Source organism: Squalius cephalus, assembly GCF_949319135.1.
Source record: "Squalius cephalus genome assembly, chromosome: 23".
Lineage (NCBI taxonomy): Eukaryota > Metazoa > Chordata > Actinopteri > Cypriniformes > Leuciscidae > Squalius > Squalius cephalus.
This window is the reverse complement of record NC_137144.1, coordinates 1,449,800-1,467,548: the sequence shown is the minus strand read 5'-3', so window position 1 is coordinate 1,467,548 and position 17,749 is coordinate 1,449,800. Positions and strand designations below refer to the sequence as shown.

Sequence of the window (17,749 nt, the reverse complement as noted above, 5' to 3'; positions counted from 1 at the left end):
ATGATTACTTTTGTCCTCTTGTCTTAAGTGTCGGGTCCCGTAGAGGTGGAGGAGCATATCCCTAACACACCTCAAACATCGGGGAGGGGTAGGGTGACCAGATCTCTCAGAGTCGTATAGGGGACGGACAGGCACCTTTACCCCCACCCCACATATGCTCATGACAATAACGTTACCCATTTGAGAAATGTATATAGTCTTACCTAAAAATGCAGAGAACAAGAGGGTGCATCAGCATCAGTTTTGTACTTTTCGCTGAAAGCAATTTTTGCCAGTGTGCTATTGTCTTTCAAGAGTCTATCGTAAAATGCAGAGTAGTCCAGTCCAAAATTAATCTCCACGGCCAGAGATAAGACTCCAAAGGAAATCATCATCTCGCATGCCACCAGCTTCAGCGAGGGTGTCCATCTGCTTTTTAATGTCAGAGGGAATAAATGATTCATCCAGCCTGGCCTCCAAGATTTCTTTCAGGTCATGAATGTGCGAAGCCTCTTCTGTGGCAGATATATTGTCTTGCTGTACTGTCTCCAGTGCGAAGTGAAAAGTTCCTGCTTGCTTAAGTGCAAATCCAAGCCAAAGTTTTGTTCAATGGTTGCTGAATGTGTCTCTTAGAAACTTTGGCCATTTTCTCGAGATGGCCTCTGACTCTAACCCTAACCCTAACCCTAACCCAGAAAGAAAGAATGCATGCAGACCATTGAAAAGGTGCAGAATTCGTTCAAGAGAGAGGAAACGCATGTTATCGTACTGCAGTGATAGTCCAGCTGCACAAAGTCACAAAAGCCTTTGAGCTCCTCTACACGCACTGTGTAGATATGCAAGTATTGTGAATGATGTGTGCATTACAGCCAATGCCCAACATCTCCCTGTCACGAACACACACAGGAATCAGGAAGATCCAAGAGCAGTATGAAAGTGGTGTTTATTAAAGGGTAATCCAACTCATAGTCGTCCAGGCAAGGTCAAAATCCAAGTTAGCAATCCAATACAAATAAACAAAACAAGAAACAAGCAAGAAAGACAGACCTCAGAAGTGTGGTGACAATGTACAACGACTCTGTGACAAACACTAAAACAGACAGGGTATATATACAAGTGCTGACAAGGTGACGAGAAACAGCTGAAAGACAATGAACAATCAGTGACAGACAGGAATTGTGGGAAATGCAGTTCAGAATAGTGACAGACACCGTGGGGAAGGAGGACATCTAGTGGTGACCCAGGGAACATAAACCAGACACTGTGACAGTGGCGTATCCAGGACATTTTTACTGGGGTGGCCAAGATGGGACACAAAACTAGAGTGGGGTGGCCATATATACTATAAAGTAATGTTATGTAAACCTTCAAACTCTTATGAACAATAGAGGATTTTAATAATAGTAACAAAGTGCAAACTTTATTTTTAAATAATGGTACTATTTCATAAAATGTAAGATAAAGTCACAGGCCTATTTAGGAAATGTGTTTACTATAGTCTGTTATTAATTACTGGAGTGGGGATATGATTTACTCAATTAACTTGTCCATTAACTTGTCCGAAAATGCATTTGTGTTTATCTGCAAAAAGGTTTACATACACTAGATTGCAGCCTAGGCTACTGTTAATGTAAATATAATGTTAGTGGTTTGTTTTTAAAGTCTATTAGAGACCTGCGCGGGACGGATTTCTCACTTAATAATTCCTAAAAAGCTGACATCTCAGTTCATCGCCATCTCACAAATCTCTGTTATTATCAATGAAACTGGCTGCATAATTAATCTTTCATAATATCTACACTTTGTTTGCTATAATCAGATGATTTGCCAGAATGCAGAATTCAGCACTGAACAAAAAGTCCATTTTGAGCGGTGAGGGGATTCTATCTTAAATGCATCTGATTGGCCATTGCGTTCAAGAAATCAACACATATGTCTGTGATTGGTTACATTGTTCAACGCTGCAAGCATGTTATAAATAGAGACTCTGGCCTGTAAATGGTTTCTATTTTGTTTTAGTTGTTCTAGTTGTTTTTGTGCAACAGATGAATGACAATTTATTCGTTTTTATTTGTACAATTTATAGATAATTCTATTTCCCGACTCCCGCGAATCGACACACGAGTGCATTACCGCCCGCACCCGCACTCGGCCATCAGATCTATATTCCCGTGCCGCACTCTGTTGCGTTGGGTCCCGACCATACCTCTCAATCGACTGATTCCAGCGTTTTTATCGTTGTTGTATTGTTGTAACTGTGTGACCGTCCTCTTGTTTCACGGACCAGCAGCAGCAGGTGCACCGTGCAGCGCGCGTGCTCTTATCTCATGGGTCATCTGACCTGCTTCGCCAAACGTCCGCTGAACAGAAATCAGCTCTCACAGTCTCAGTACGACCGTTAATGTGTTAGTTAAAAATTTGAAACTGGCCCTAAATCAGTTGATCAGCTGTCATCATTGATTGACAACATTTCTCGTTACTTGTGTTGACAAACTTGACCTACCTATCAGATTTGGGGTGGCCACAGGGGTGGCCAATGAGCTTTCAGGGGTGGCCCCGGCCACCCCAGGCCACCCCCTAGAATCGCCATTGCACTGTGACACTCCCTTCCTAGCTTCAGCTGCAGATTTCTCCAGATCTAGCCTTTACAAGCTCTCTTAACACCGCCAACGGTTTTGTTAGTGTTATCAGCAAGCACAGAGAGTACTTTTTGATCAAGGCCATATTTTTCAATGACGTGGGAAATATATTTTTATGTTTCCAAATCCAGTCTCACCTGGCAGTGATGAGAATTAAATTATCTGGACTTTTACACCCTCTAGTGGATTAAAGCACGGGGAACAATTTAATGTCTTCCTGGTTGGAGTTAATGTGAGAAAGGAGCACTTGTCCAAATCACGCTGAACTGAACAGATTCGCAAGTTTGCTTCACAAAAAAAATAAAAAATAATCACTGACACTTACATTAGAATACTTACTTTTAGCAGTGCCCACATGCTTTTTTTGTGTGTGCATATGCTGCATAATGTCGCCGCGGCCTCTGTGAGCAATAGAAAAACAAGTCCAAAAAAGTCTTTTTGAATTGAGTCCAAATCTGAGTGACCCCGGAGTCTACAAGGGGTCTCGGGTCCGTCCATTCACTGGGAACCGACCAGACATAGGAGAACAAATAGGAGAATCCTTGATTGGGAAATTACTGTCAGTCAAACGTTAGCTATAATGGGAGACTCCAATCTGGCACCTCTTTACACATGCATATGTGCAAATCAATATTTTTCTGAGAGACACATTTATCATAAAAGTGTGCTAGAATTAAAAAAACTCCAATCCTTCCACAGAGATTGTAGTTTTATCAGTGAAGTTAAACAACGGGAAGCGGCTGCAACAGCTTCTGGAAACCTTCCAAGTTCATTTTCCCAATTCACACATTTTTGTCCACCTAATCAACTTTTTGAATGGAGTAGATAAAAATATACTACAGTTGATAAAAAACCACTAAAGAAAATCATAAAAAAAAGTCAATATTGCAAAATAAATTGTTGTGTCGTACAGAACCACATGGCCCGGTTTGTCAGGAATTTGGGTTGACTGAAGAGCGAGGACTCAAAGATGCTTTATTAAATAGCAAGATAAACAAAATGAACATAAAACACCCTATAGGGAAAGAAAACGTGGGAGCTGAACTAGATAATACTGGGGAGGATTCAATAGGGAGCATGTAAACAGAAAATAGGGAAGGGGGTAAATAAAGCAATAGTAGCAAGAAGGGTGTTTAAGATAATAAACAGTGGAGCACATGGTGTTTGTTTCTTAGTGCCCCACAAAACAACACGAACACGCAGCCAATGAGAGCTCTCACCGACTGCAAGTCCACACTAAACATGACAACATGTAAGCAAACGTCCCGATGGAAAACCCGACCTGTGAGCTACACAGCCGGTTAGAAACAGGAAAGCATGGTGCATGTTGGGACCCTCATGTTTTGGACGACTATATTTCTACTGTGCATCTGAATAGCAGTTTTCTTGCTAATGATCAATGCAATTTTGTCTTTAAAGAAAACTTATTTTGGTATCCTGTACACATTAATGTATATACTGTTGAGGATGTTTTTGTGTGTCTACAGTATACAATGTATTAAGGATGGAACAGAATGACTGACATGTAACTGTATCTATTTGTGTAGAATGCTCTTCCTCTCCATGTATGCATGATGGCACCTGCATCTTACACTCCTCTCACTCCTTCCACTGCGCCTGTCTGGCTGGATATACTGGAAAGAGATGTGAACATGGTGAGAACAGTCTGTTCAAAAGAGAAATGTGACATTTAAGAGGATGCTTATCCATATGTAACAGGGTTTAGGTATAGACTCGGATTGCAGCTGATTTGTTGTTGTTGTTTTGTTTAAAATGTATTAACTCTCTATGGTCTCGACCCTTACAGGACAAATTCATGCCATGTATTTTATAAGGTGGCACTTTTTATACCATAACATGTAACGTTTGTATGTGCATGATCTCTCAGTGCTTGAATGCGGAAGGCCTTTGATTCCGGCCCACGGGACTGCAGAGCATCTGGATGTAAGGGTTGGAGGACATGTTCTGTTCCAGTGTGACCCTGGATACACATTAAATGGTTCCCAGATGGCCGCCTGTCTGCTGGATGGGTCATGGAGTACACCAACTCCACAGTGTGGTGAGCAACTGAAAACGCATTATAAGGTATAGATCGGGCTGCAAGGCAATAATAATAATGATGATAATTCAATTCAAATTTGTTTCTCTTAAAAAGTGTCATCATATGCAGCCTCTAATCAATATGTTTAAAAAATGTGTTTGCTAATAGTTGAAGCATGACTGTATCTTTTCACCAGTGCCTTACCACAACTGCGGCATTCCTCCAAAGCCAGAGCATGGGGATCACTTCCTTGTTTATGGACCAAATGATGTACTTATTGCTATACAGTATTTTTGCTATAATCAATACAAACTGAATGGAGCCCCTCAGAGAACATGCCTGGGCAACAACACTTGGAGTGGGACGGCACCAACCTGTGTCAAAGGTACCTGGACTCAGAATTTAGCTAGAAATGTATTCATTGTATGTTAATTAATATTGTCAATTAAGTTGTTATTGTTGTTTTTTCTTCAGTAGCTCTAGGTCCTGAGATGTTTAAAGACAAAAAGAAGTTCTTTAAAGTCTTCTTCTGGTGGCACTGAACTACTAAATCATGCTTTAATTTATCTTTATGACTGAAATTAAAACCATTTCTTTGGGCATTTTTTGGCAAATCCATGGGTGACCAGATGGCCATTAGTCACTGCTTATTACCAGCTTATTACCAGTACTTATGCTCTCAGCATACAAGATCTTCAATAGCTAAGTTTCCATCCACCTACTGGAAAAAAAAATACTGGATGGAAACACAAATATTCTAAAAATGCACATTATAAAACTTAGCACTCAATTGAGGCAGATAAAAAATGTTATCTAATAAGAAAACATGCCTACATTACGATGGTAACACATTTACCTAATAAATTCCTCGAATGGGCATTAAAAAAGTCACGTGAGTTTGCGCAATGGGATGACATAACTGGACTAACCAGTGGACCGATCTCATTGCACCGCATCTGAAATGCTGTTTTGGTCGTTCTGAAATGTCTGTCATGTCATCAAAGTGGTTCGGTATAATGATCTCCCAGAACTGACTCACACGACTGCGTTCCCAAACAGAAGGCATCTGAAAGCACGATAACATGACGTGTTTATTCCATTTCATCTGCGTGCTCAGAGACTCAATTCATTTATAATATTTGAAAAAAAGACTTACAGTCGCTTCTCCTACTGCAGCAAATTAAAATGTTCTTAGTGATATTTGGCGCCAGTTTATCAGGAAGTGGCGATTTTCTTCCTTTCATCTCACTGGATGGAAATAAATATGCAAATTTCCATATGGAAACATGTGGAAACATATGCAGCTAGTGCAGTGCTTTAATTAAACCTTTGAATTTCTTCTACTTACAGAGCTAGACATCATTTCTGGAGCAGATCATGAACAGAACAAAGGCAAACACAAACATACTGGACAAGATGAAGTGGGCCATACCAAGAACAAAACTTCAGAAGAAGAAAATGAGTCAAAACCAGACAAAGATAGACCAAAAAAACCTACCGGAAAGGATGATGGAGGACTAGATTTAGAGCTTGGAAAAGATATAGGCAAAGATATTGGGAGTAATTTTGTACATGAAAAGCCTAAAATTGAAAATAAGGATACTGACATCAGCATTAACACAATTGGAAAGAAAGAAACTGGAGGGGATAAGGATAATCTTAAACTCCTTGACAAAGATGGAAATCTAGATATTAGAGAAAAAGATGGAAGTCCAACAAAAGATTTGGGCATGGATATCTTAGATATTGTGTTGATAGACAATAATCAGACAGCAAAGGACAAAACCAAAGATGGCGGCATGGACAAAGGACAAAGAATAACCGATGGACCCCAATACACGATATTAACCGAAGATGAGAATGAAAACATTCTTTATGAAATAGATATCATACACAGAGGGAATAACACTGAATTTTTAAATAGCAATGACATAGAAGAGAATTTGGGGACACTGCCTCAAAAAGAAACTGAAGAACTCCCAACAGCTTCTACTGGCAATAACAGCACAGCAATCCTTCCAACAGCAAGCACAACAACCGAAAGAGTGACATCAAGGGTTAAACCTATGGAAAATGTCAAAGTGGATACAGTAAATGAAAAGACAGCAGAGCAAGTTTTGCAACAAGAAACAAATAGAGAATCTCAATCAAACCTAAAGAATGAAGGTGAATATCAACATGCATCTTAAACATTTCTACAATGATACACATTCATTAGACTGTTTCTTTGGGTTAGAATGAAAACAAACACTATTTTTACAGAGAAATGTATGCAACTAATAATCTTTTATAGTGAAGTAGGTGCTGGTTGAACATGTTTGAGAATCTAGCTGCATTCTCCTCAAGTGTTGTTCAGGCTGCATACAATAGCCTGTCTCCCAATATCAAACCTATCTCTGGACTGTGTAGTTGTGGCTCTGGTCTCTGTTTTGGTCTTTATTTGCACTTTGAATAGTGAGAGAGTACTTTGATTATGATTTGCACTTAAGAAGTTTATTTTTGTTATTTACACTGTTTTTATTTTCTTTGTTCAATTTGTGGAACACAGCTTCAATCAGAAGTTCTGGAAGTTCATAATTCATGAACAGTAAGGTCTGAAGAGACTCATGTGAAATCATGCAGGAGAAAAGCCAGTCAGTTGAGTTTGTGGCAAAACCTTTTACAGTGCTTGTATATTGTAGTCTTTCAATGCATTTGATAATTCATACTTATAAAGTAGAACTGAAATTACATTCATTACAAGATTATTAGTTAAAACATTTCAAAATGCACCTGAAGACTATTTTCCAGTCGTGAATTTTGTCATTGAGGATTTCTATTAAATATTGTGCAAGAATCTCATCTCGTGAACCCAATCTCATGACTCGTCTTGTGAGATAAGTGTCTCGTCACACCTCTAAATTTTAAAATATATATATTTTTATACAAAAATACATTTAGACCGCTCAACATAGTGATTGCTATCAGGATATGAGGAGACTTTCAACCAGCATAGCAAAAAAGGTTTCTGTAGAGAATCACCTATTGCACCTTTAATTAGCAATAAATCAAAATAACAAAACACTCAGGAGATATCAAGAGAATATAAAATTCAGGAGCGAAATAACCACTAACCAAAGACGTAGTAATAGATGAAAGAATAGACTAAACAGGGAGTATATACAGTATACACTGACTAAATGAGTGAGGGACAGGTGGACACAATAGGTTTCTATGCTAACTAACAGGCACACACTAGGAAACTAAGTCGACTAAGGAAGACATAAACCTGACATTGGTTCTTTTTAGTCTATCAAACACATACAACACAACCAGTGTTGTCCGATTCCCAAATGAAATGAAATGATCCCAAAAGCATCGTAAGCCTAAGTTGATCGTAGAGACCATTGGTGGCAATCTTTCTACAATCAACTTAGGCTTACGATGCTTTTGAGAATTGCAGCACTGATAATTTAGCATTGGAATTTCATTTATTTCCTCCATCTCTCATTTCTCAAAAGTCTTTTTACACAGGTTTTTTTTTTGTTTTGTTTTTTTTTTTTGCCCCAAGCAGTTGTAATTACATGGATGAAAATGTTGGGCGTTATTCACGGGGATTTTGTTGAAAACTATTGACTGGACAAATATTAGCCTCTAAACGGTCATGTTTATGGGACTAATAACGTGCATTGGCCACACATAAGTAATACACCTGCTTTGAGCACTGTTATTGTTCTCAGATAGGGTGCAATAACCCAAACCCAGATAACAATAACCATTGAAACCATTGCAGTGTTTACATTGAAGTTTTCTTTCTTACTTTTTTTTTCTTTCACACTCTCACACTTTCTCTTCTCTGTCTCAGAGGGTGAAGGAAGATTGTGTCCTCGACTGGCACCATTGTATCAGGGTTACTATGAGTCGGTACCTGGCCTCATTCCTGAAACAGTGGAGTTCTTCTGTAACCAGTCGTATGGTCTGAGTGGCAGCTATCGCAGGACGTGTCAGTCTAACGGCACCTGGTCTGGCACCCAGCCCATCTGCATCAGAGGTCAGTGCAGTCTTAGAATTTCTCTCTTTCAAATATATAGAAGGGGGAAAATTTTGAGAATAGCTTAATTTTAAAACACATGATGTAAGACCCATTATGTTATATTGAATGTTTGTTGTGATTCCATTGTTTGATTCAATTGGTCTACTTAGTATATACTGTAAATGAATAAGTATGCTAAACTTATACTAAATGAAGTCACAATAGCCCTGTTGAAACCCCACCAGCAGATGGACATTCTCAAAACATTCCTAGTCCTGAAACTGACACACAAGCTGGTGTTGGGATGTGCCCATCGAAACACTCTCAGCCTAAGGACACGCCACTGGGCTTTCTGTATGCACCAATAAAAACTGGTGGCTTGGGAATTCCCAATTTGGGGACCTCAATTCCATTGCTACAGAAAACTTGATTTGGCAAACTCCTCTCAGGTAATAATTCCATCGAAAGAGCCCTGACTGAGCAACCATCTTTTAAGACAAATCTGCGCAAGATTAATCTGCAAAGCAGAATTGGTAAATAAACTGCAGAGGAAGCAAAGACAGAGTGGACGAAACAGCTCCAAGTCTCTGTGGACGGGAAAGACTGTGAATGAAGATGTGGATAGAACAAGTTATCACTGGCTCAAAAAACTTGCAATGTCTTCTACTGTCTTCATTTACGGAGCATTTAACTTTGTGAATTTAATTTCCTGAATATAAAAGCAAGGGCTGCCAGAGGGAGGAATAAGACTTTGGAAGATACAAGATGTCGAGGGGCCTGTCACACAAAGCAGACATTAAATCACATTCTCCAGGTGTGTAAAGTAACCCACGATGCAAGATGCACCCGATATAAACGGGTAGCAAATCAAACTGAGAAAATGCTGAGAAAAAGTGCAGTCCAGATGTGGGTAGAACCTATAATAACTACGTAAACAAGCTTCCTAAAACCTGACATAATGGTAGATGCTGGCTGTAAGATTACCACCCTTGATGTATCCATAGTAGCGGGTTGTCGGATTGAAAAGAGTTATAAATTGAGGATTGGAAAATACGGCTCCCCAGACAATGTCCTGCAATCTCGCTGCAGGAGTCCCTTATCCCTCACTTGATATGCTCAGAGGTCAGACATATATGATCAGAGGTACAGAGGTCAGACAGATCTCGCTTGAAAATGCTATGATCTAAATACATGAGGAACTTGAATGCTAACGGAAAGTACCTTGCCATTCTAGATGACCTGCAATAGCAGCGACGACCTCGCCACAGCTCACTATTAGCGCCTCTTTAGGCGCCTCAAGCTCAAGTGGAATTCCATTTCCACCACTAATGATGATGACTTGATAACTTGATGTCAATTGCCAGAGTGTAAGAGAAGTCATGTGTATAATTGAGAGAAGCACAACAAGTTTTGACCGTGTCAGGACATGTGCTTGTGGGATTACTATGTGTTTGTGTATCGGAACTGTGAGTTTAAAATGACATCTTCAAGCTTTGTCATAAATAAATTTGATAAACTCAGTATTGGACAGGAGGTGTGTCTTGTTCGATCTCACACATCAGAAACAGCCCTACAACACCTCTAATGCCTGCTATAGACTGTGCAATTTCAGCAATCCTATAAGATCATTACAAATATCACTGCAAGACATGGATCTAATAAACTTGGGTACGACGTATGTAGACTGTACGATGATGACACCTATTGAATTGTAGGCTACGACGCAAGTTATTATAGAAGAATGAATGAAGATGAATCACATTCCGGCAATTGTGGTTTTTATGTGCACTGAAAAAAAGAGGAGGAAGCGAAAAATGAGAATATGGACTCGCACATGGTTAGGGAAAAGAGGCAAACTTAGCATGCCAATTTTGCAAATGGAGCTTGAGGTAAGTAGTTTTTAGTGCCATATCGCGTTGATTAATATGCCATTTCATGTTGCATTTTTATTGGCTGGTCAGTAAACGTAACTCGTAACAGCAAACACCCTGTGAGATGATCATGCTGAATTTCTGACACTGTCAGAAAATTATTGCAGGCTATCTTTGGTCGCAAGACCTTGACAATGGCCGTCTTTGAACCTCACTCACTGTACGACGTAGCACACCGTTTAGGAGCCACAGATACAGAAATCAAAACGACTGCTCATCTTTCATCTGGGACAGCCCAAAATCACACGTGTACTGGGCGTCATGGTCCGTTGTCACTTCACATGGTGCCGCTCTGTACCAATCACTTTAGTGTCTGGTTAAGTTTGACTTTTACATGAAACTTGCAATCTGCACCCAAGTGTGATAACAGACTAAAATACTAAGTTTCACATTAAAACAACTGCTAAAGTGGTGTAGATAAGGGGGTGATTAGGAGGCTATTATAGACAGAGACATGTGGGCAAATGTGGCCCAGATTCCAAGGTTACTACACTTTTCAAAAGTAATCCTGATATTTCTTTATGACCACAGGACCAATCAGGACCTCAGTAAAACTTCTCACCTGAAAGATGATGCTTTTTTGCAGTATAGTGTACAGTGTTACTATACTGAGGCATGAGGACATACAGGGTCACTAGCACCTTAGTTTTCCCAGGCAGTTTCCAATCCAGACACTGACCAGGCTCAACCATGCTTAGCTTCGATGGGAAACAAGGCGAGAGTTACAGCGCGATCGCTGCTGGCCAGGGATGTAGTGGAGGCTAAACGCACGTAAACGCCGTTTACGCACCTCCCAAAATTCGGAAATAGCGTTTGCCCACCTCCAAAGTGCGTTTATCCACCTCTACATTGCGTTTATCCACCTCTACATTGCGTTTATCCACCTCTACATTGCGTTCATACACCTCTAAATTTAACGTTATTTGAGCGGACTTTGCTTTTCCAGTGCGTGATTGCCGATCGGTACATGATTCAAGCATTTGGGCCGTTAACGACAGAGCAGAACGCGCAGCGCAACACGGGGCAGAACATTGAGCAGAGAGCGCAGCGTGCCGACACACACACACAGAACAAAGAGAACGGCGCACGTACGCGTAGCAGAAAAACACACGCTCGTTAAGTTACAAACAAGCTGCGCGAGAATGAAACTTGATCGCAGCCGCAACAGGAAATCATTAAAACTTGATTTTTTTTAATTTATTCATTACAGGCAGCTGGTTTAATGTAGGGAGCTTGTCAAAACCCAGCTGTACAAGAGATTCAGAGGGAATCAAGCCTGCACCAGGTTAAAGCCTTTTCCCTCTACAGGGAAACACTGATCCACATTTTTCTGATAGACCAAACAACTATCGATTAATCAAGAAAATATTCAACAGATTAATCGACTATGAAAATAATTCCAAATCCCTAATCATTGCACAAGTGGATTGTATTGGAAGCCCTGGATATAAGCCTCCCTCTCGATCTCTCTTAAATATTTTTGTTCTCTATGTGTCATTTAGTAAACTTTATAGATTTCAACCATATTATTCCTTCTTGAGTCTCTTTAACAAGAACTTAATGTATGAATTGAATAGTGATTGTGTGACCTATGATGAGGGAACAACCAGTGATACCCTTGGTAGTACCATCAAATGATAGCATATAGCGATGTCATCAGGATATATGCATACACCGGTAGGCAGTGGCCCACCTTACCCCGTGACCACATCGTGGTCCACTAGAATTTATAGTTTACCCACCTCTTTTTTTACCACTACACCACTGCTGCTGGCAAATGTTTCCGCATTAACAACACACATTTTTGAGAAACCCAAGATATTTAGAGTATTAAAACTCAAAGTGTTTTCATAAATACTGTGCTGACATCAGTATTTATGAAAACTAAGCTGTGTTTTGTTTGTGCTCTTATCCGCAGCCTGTCGAGAGCCCAAAGTATCTGTGCTGGTCAAACAGAGAGTTCTTCCTCCCCACATCCCTTCCAGGTATTTCACTCCTGACGGCAAAACCTGTTACATCAACACACATGCAGATTTAGTTTTACTGGTTTTCCATTTAATATTGTGATATAATTCTCCCATTCCTTCCAAAGCAAAATTTTCAAGTAACACAGTTTATGTAATATGTGACCTGTAAACTGTATTTCATTTATTCTGTATGTTTTTCTTCAGGAAAACACCTGTGCATAAGTTTTATTCTTCTTCTGGGGCAACCAATTTCTTGAGCGAAGTGTGGCCCACCCAGACCCCTTTCAGCCTCCCCCCGCTCCCACAGGGGTTTCACCATCTCTACACACACATTGAGTACGAGTGTATGTCACCGTACTACCAGCACTCTGGAAGTGCACGCAGAACCTGTCTGAAGATGGGAAAGTGGAGTGGACGTCATGTCTCTTGTTCACCAGGTGAGGGTGCACATGACCCAAAACAAACAGCACTGCAAGAGGTGTAGCGGGCTTTGTTAATAGGATAACTCAAAAAATCGTTCTTCATTTAATCACCTTCATGTCCTTCCAATCCTGTATGACATAGAGCAGCCTAAAAGCACCATAAAAGTAGTTACGGTTACACTTTATTTTAAGGTGTTGGTTACACTTTATTTTAAGGTGTCATTGTTACAGTGTAATTATATATTTAAGTACTGAGTAATATGAAGCAACTACATGTACTTACTATAGGTTTAGGGTAGGATTAGGGTTTGGTTGAGGGTTAGTAGCATGTAATTATGCATAATTTACTGTTATTACAATGGTAAGTACATGTAACATATGTAACAAGGACACTGTAAAGTAAAGTGTTACCAAGTAGTCCAGATATAACTTGTGCATTATATTCCAAATCTTGCTTCATGATTGCACATATTCAAAGTCTTGATGCACAAGGTCTCCTACAACATGCATCAAAGGTCAAAAAACACTTTCATGCTCTTAAATTATACATTGCACATCACCACATTTTTCAATGACTTTCAAACCACTCATCGGATTAATCAGTCCCTCTAAATCCCTTCCTTCCGCGAGTTTCTCTGCTCTGATTGGCCAGACGGCTCAGTCTGTTGTGATTGGTCTACTGCTTACAGCGCACGTCGGAAACAAAATGCCCATTAGCATAGACTTCAGCTCCAGAGTCTTCCTAAAGCTCAGCGATTGTACACACTGTAAAGACAGTAACGATGGCGTTGATTTTACCGTATCAATGCGAGCGCGAGTCCAATGATGAAACATGGGGAGAAATAGTTATTCAACCCGAACGTCCATCGCAAGGACGACTCGAGCAGGACGTTTCTCATTTATACACTACTCAGTTTGAGGTGCATTATGAGATGTTGCAACTTTAATTCCTCATATTTCTAATTTATTGCGGTGCACATGCGGAAACTTTATCAATAACGGTGCATACATTAGCCGAGCTCTAGCGTGAATGACTGATGTAACATAAACGTTTGTGTAAAACAAATCTAACTCCATCCTTTATCTTTACTCAAAGAACGACAGACAATCTGCTGTAATAGACACAGTTTTAGGTAATAATGGCCCACAGCTGATCAGCAGAAGTATTTCAGTAAGACAGTAATAATGTGAGTGAGCCAGTTAGCAGGAGACCTACACAATATAAAACACAAAACTACATATTTTGAACACCCTGTAGAAAATATATACATCAATTATTAGTCACACTTACAGGTTGTGATTATGAGGAGCAAGCTGGTCCAAATAAACTGAGAACTGACTCATCTTTCAAGAGTAAGCGCTTTGCAAATCCCACTATAAAACAGAGATTTGAGAAGCAGTCGTCAGGAAAATGACATTTGAGGGCAGGTCAAGTTGTTCGTGGGCGGATTACATACAACATACAACTTAGGTGAGCATTATGCAAATATATTTTCTAGTGATGCAGAACTCATTCGAAATACAAAATACTTGTTAAGGCGGTTTAGAGTTGATTCATTCTTTTGGGAGACACTTTACTTTTTCAGCCATATTACACACTGCATGAAAGGGAAAATTTAGAAGAAAAACATAATAGTGGCACTTAAAATAGGTGTTGTATGATTTATAAGCTGTTTTCCGTGTGGGGACCGAAATTTTGTTTGAAATTTTGACATTTTCCCACAACATTGAACATTACTAGTATTACTATCCTTGTGGGAACATCTGGTCCACAATGTAGGGAATGCATGGACCAAACACACACACTCTCTCTCTCTCTCTCTCTCTCTCTCTCTCTCTCTCTCTCTCTCACGCACACACACACACACACACACAAAATACACACACACCTATCAGAGTGTCAACACAGGAAAATGCATGAGGTAGTGAAGTAATAAAAGACTAAATTGAGCTCTCCGTGTTATCCATAACAATCCAAATCCTCAAAGTGCTCTTTTATTGCTATATTCCATAATCTGTCAAGTATTCCTTGCTTTTGTTTCTTCTCTTAGTTTCTTTTCTCTCTTTCTATGCCAGTGTGTGGGAAGCTGACGAACTTTGACCCTCAGAACCCTGCAGAAACTAAATGGCCCTGGCTGGCTGCCATCTATCGTTTGCCTGTTGCAAGCAAACTAGGGAAGTTAAGTGTGACGAGGACAATGGGGAAAAACACTGAACCGATGGAAGAAGAGAGTGACATGGATGGTTGGCAGCTTGTTTGCAGCGGAGCCCTGGTGAACCAGCGCAGTGTGGTCGTAGCGGCCCACTGTGTCACAGAACTGGGGAAATTATATCCACTCGACACGGCCAAAATCAGAGTAGTGCTTGGCAAACAGTATCGCAGCGATCTGAGAGTGACCAAGGGACTGCAGCGATTACGGGTCAGTTTGTGGGAACACCAATAGCTAGAAGTTTAGACACACCTACTCATTCTTTATTATTACTACGTTCCACATTTTATATATATAAAAAAACTTAAAAAAAAAACTTAAAATAATATCCAAAACACTACTGGGGGCCTCCAGGAGACCCGGCTTAGAATACAGCTCTCTGGACACTCTGTGTAATAATCATAAGCTGCCAAATATTTTTTTGTATATTCTGTTATTCACGTCTCGTCTCTGATTGGCCAGGTTTCCTCCATCACTCTTCATCCAAACTATGATCCCCTGGTGCTGGACTCAGATGTGGCCGTGCTGAAGCTCTTGGACAAGGCTCGTATTGGAGAACATGTGAAACCGATCTGCCTTCCGAGCGCTCAGGATACAGTAGAAGACTCCAGACAGGGGATGGTGACGGGCTGGTCCCTCTTACCTGACCAAGAGGCTGGAAATGTTGAGAAAGCACGCGTGGGCCGTGTGATTCTGGGGGATATTGTTCACTGTGAGCAGCAATATGCCAATTATGGTCTTCCTATTAGTGTGTCTGAAAACATGCTGTGTGGGCGACAGGGTGTGGGCGCGGGCGCGGATCAGTCCAACATTTGCCCTGCCGACACTGGAGGTGTTCTCATCTTCCCAGCGGTCTCTTCGGTCTCCAGTCTCACTCCTCCACATGGACAGGGTTCACAAGAGTGGAAACTTTTGGGGCTGGTCAGTTTCGGACATGATTCTTCAAACTGCAACCCAGAGCTTTACACCGTGTACACTAATGTTGCTAATTTTGTCAACTTTATAGAGGGAAATATGACATAGGCTGACATGCAATATTACATCTTGTCTCTGTCTCATTTATATTATGTCATGCATTTCCTTCTATCCCTTATAATACTGCATTATGGGGTAATGTATACACTGGACCATGCAGTGCACAGATGTATAGGACATGGACTTATACTTTAAACATTAAGTCCGAACACAACATGAACATCTACCAGCACTTCCTACAGACAGTATGTGCTGGTCCTCGGCTTCTCAGGTGATGTAAAATAAGTCACATCTAGTGATAGTTGGTTTGCCTATAAATCTTTAAATTGTACATAAATTGTAATGTTGTATTTAGCATTGTAAGCATTATTGAAAGGTGTACATATTTACATATAATAACATATATTGTCATTGGTCAGACCATAACTCATAGTAATATGGACTGCAGTGACATTTCCTCTGAGGAGGCAAGTGAAAAATAAAAGGGAAAATAATTAACAGAACAAAATGAAAACTAATAAAATATTACAACATGACACATTTTTCTAAAATGACAGTCCATCAGCTACACCGGTGAATACAATTTTAGAGCTTATTGTCTTCTCAGAAGTCGTTAAAGTGTGATTTGAATATGAGGAAAGATGGCAAGATACAAGAGAGAAGTCACTGGAGAAGAAGCAACGCCTCTATTGAGCTATGAAATCAAAATAAAATGGAAACACAAAATGTGTGAACACGTTTTAGCAACCATTCATCTCAGTTCAATGAATTGATGTACTTCATTGCCTGTGATTAATTCTGATGTTTATAGAGGATTTATTGTCTAATGGTTCAAAAAGAAGCATTAGTTCACACTCTCATCTAATACTTTACTGAGGTCCATGATGGAGGGCTTGAGACTCCAGTCGATTTCTAAATTCCTACATGGACTATCTAATCAAATTGGAAATTTATTTTTTGTGCCAATTTTTATTTTCAAAGCTAAAGAAATATTTAGAAGGTGCAGCCATCTGTTCAGTACATACATGTAATGCGTATTTGAAGTGAATAAAAACTGAGGTAGTATTAAGGTGATGGAGGCATGCTGAGATAAGCAGCTGTTGAAAACCCCTTGTGATGTGATGAGATGCGATGCTACTCCTGAACATTTAAATCTTCAGTTAATAGAAAATAGATATACAAATATTGTTTCTGTATTACTATAGTTATTACTTTTAAATAAATTTAAAAACTTTATAATACTAAGCAATATAGAATTGGTTGCTTGTTGGTAGTGTAAGGTAAGCGTTGCTTCATTTACCCAGAAAATGTGTAACATCAACATGTTCTTTATAGACAGGTTACAGTCGAATTAAAAAAAAATCTGCATATGCATTAGAGCAGATCCATGCAAATGTCAACCTTAGCATGAAAAAATAAAGTTTTTACCAAACAAAACCCTTTTTAAACCCTTGTTTCTTCCTCTCTATGACATTTTTGGTGTTAACCACTTACATTTTTTTTAAACCTACCTTTCACTTTTTCAGTGACTCCTTCCCAATTTTTCTGTATGTTCATTTCATATTTCAAATAC

The 17,749-nt window shown here is 39.8% G+C and overlaps 1 protein-coding gene across 1 annotated transcript in view; it reads left to right on the top strand.

The window, feature by feature from the left end:
* pamr1b (peptidase domain containing associated with muscle regeneration 1b) overlaps positions 1–17,250 on the top strand; it is a 44,267-nt gene extending 27,017 nt beyond the window's left edge. The window contains exons 6-14 of the mRNA XM_079859474.1: positions 4,166–4,273; positions 4,507–4,677; positions 4,856–5,044; positions 6,010–6,825; positions 8,504–8,689; positions 12,521–12,587; positions 12,774–13,006; positions 15,068–15,411; positions 15,664–17,250. Of these exons, the coding sequence (XP_079715600.1) occupies positions 4,166–4,273; positions 4,507–4,677; positions 4,856–5,044; positions 6,010–6,825; positions 8,504–8,689; positions 12,521–12,587; positions 12,774–13,006; positions 15,068–15,411; positions 15,664–16,224 (2,675 nt within the window). The 3' untranslated portion in view covers positions 16,225–17,250. The remainder of the gene's footprint in view (positions 1–4,165; positions 4,274–4,506; positions 4,678–4,855; positions 5,045–6,009; positions 6,826–8,503; positions 8,690–12,520; positions 12,588–12,773; positions 13,007–15,067; positions 15,412–15,663) is intronic.
* Positions 17,251–17,749: the final 499 nt, after the last annotated feature.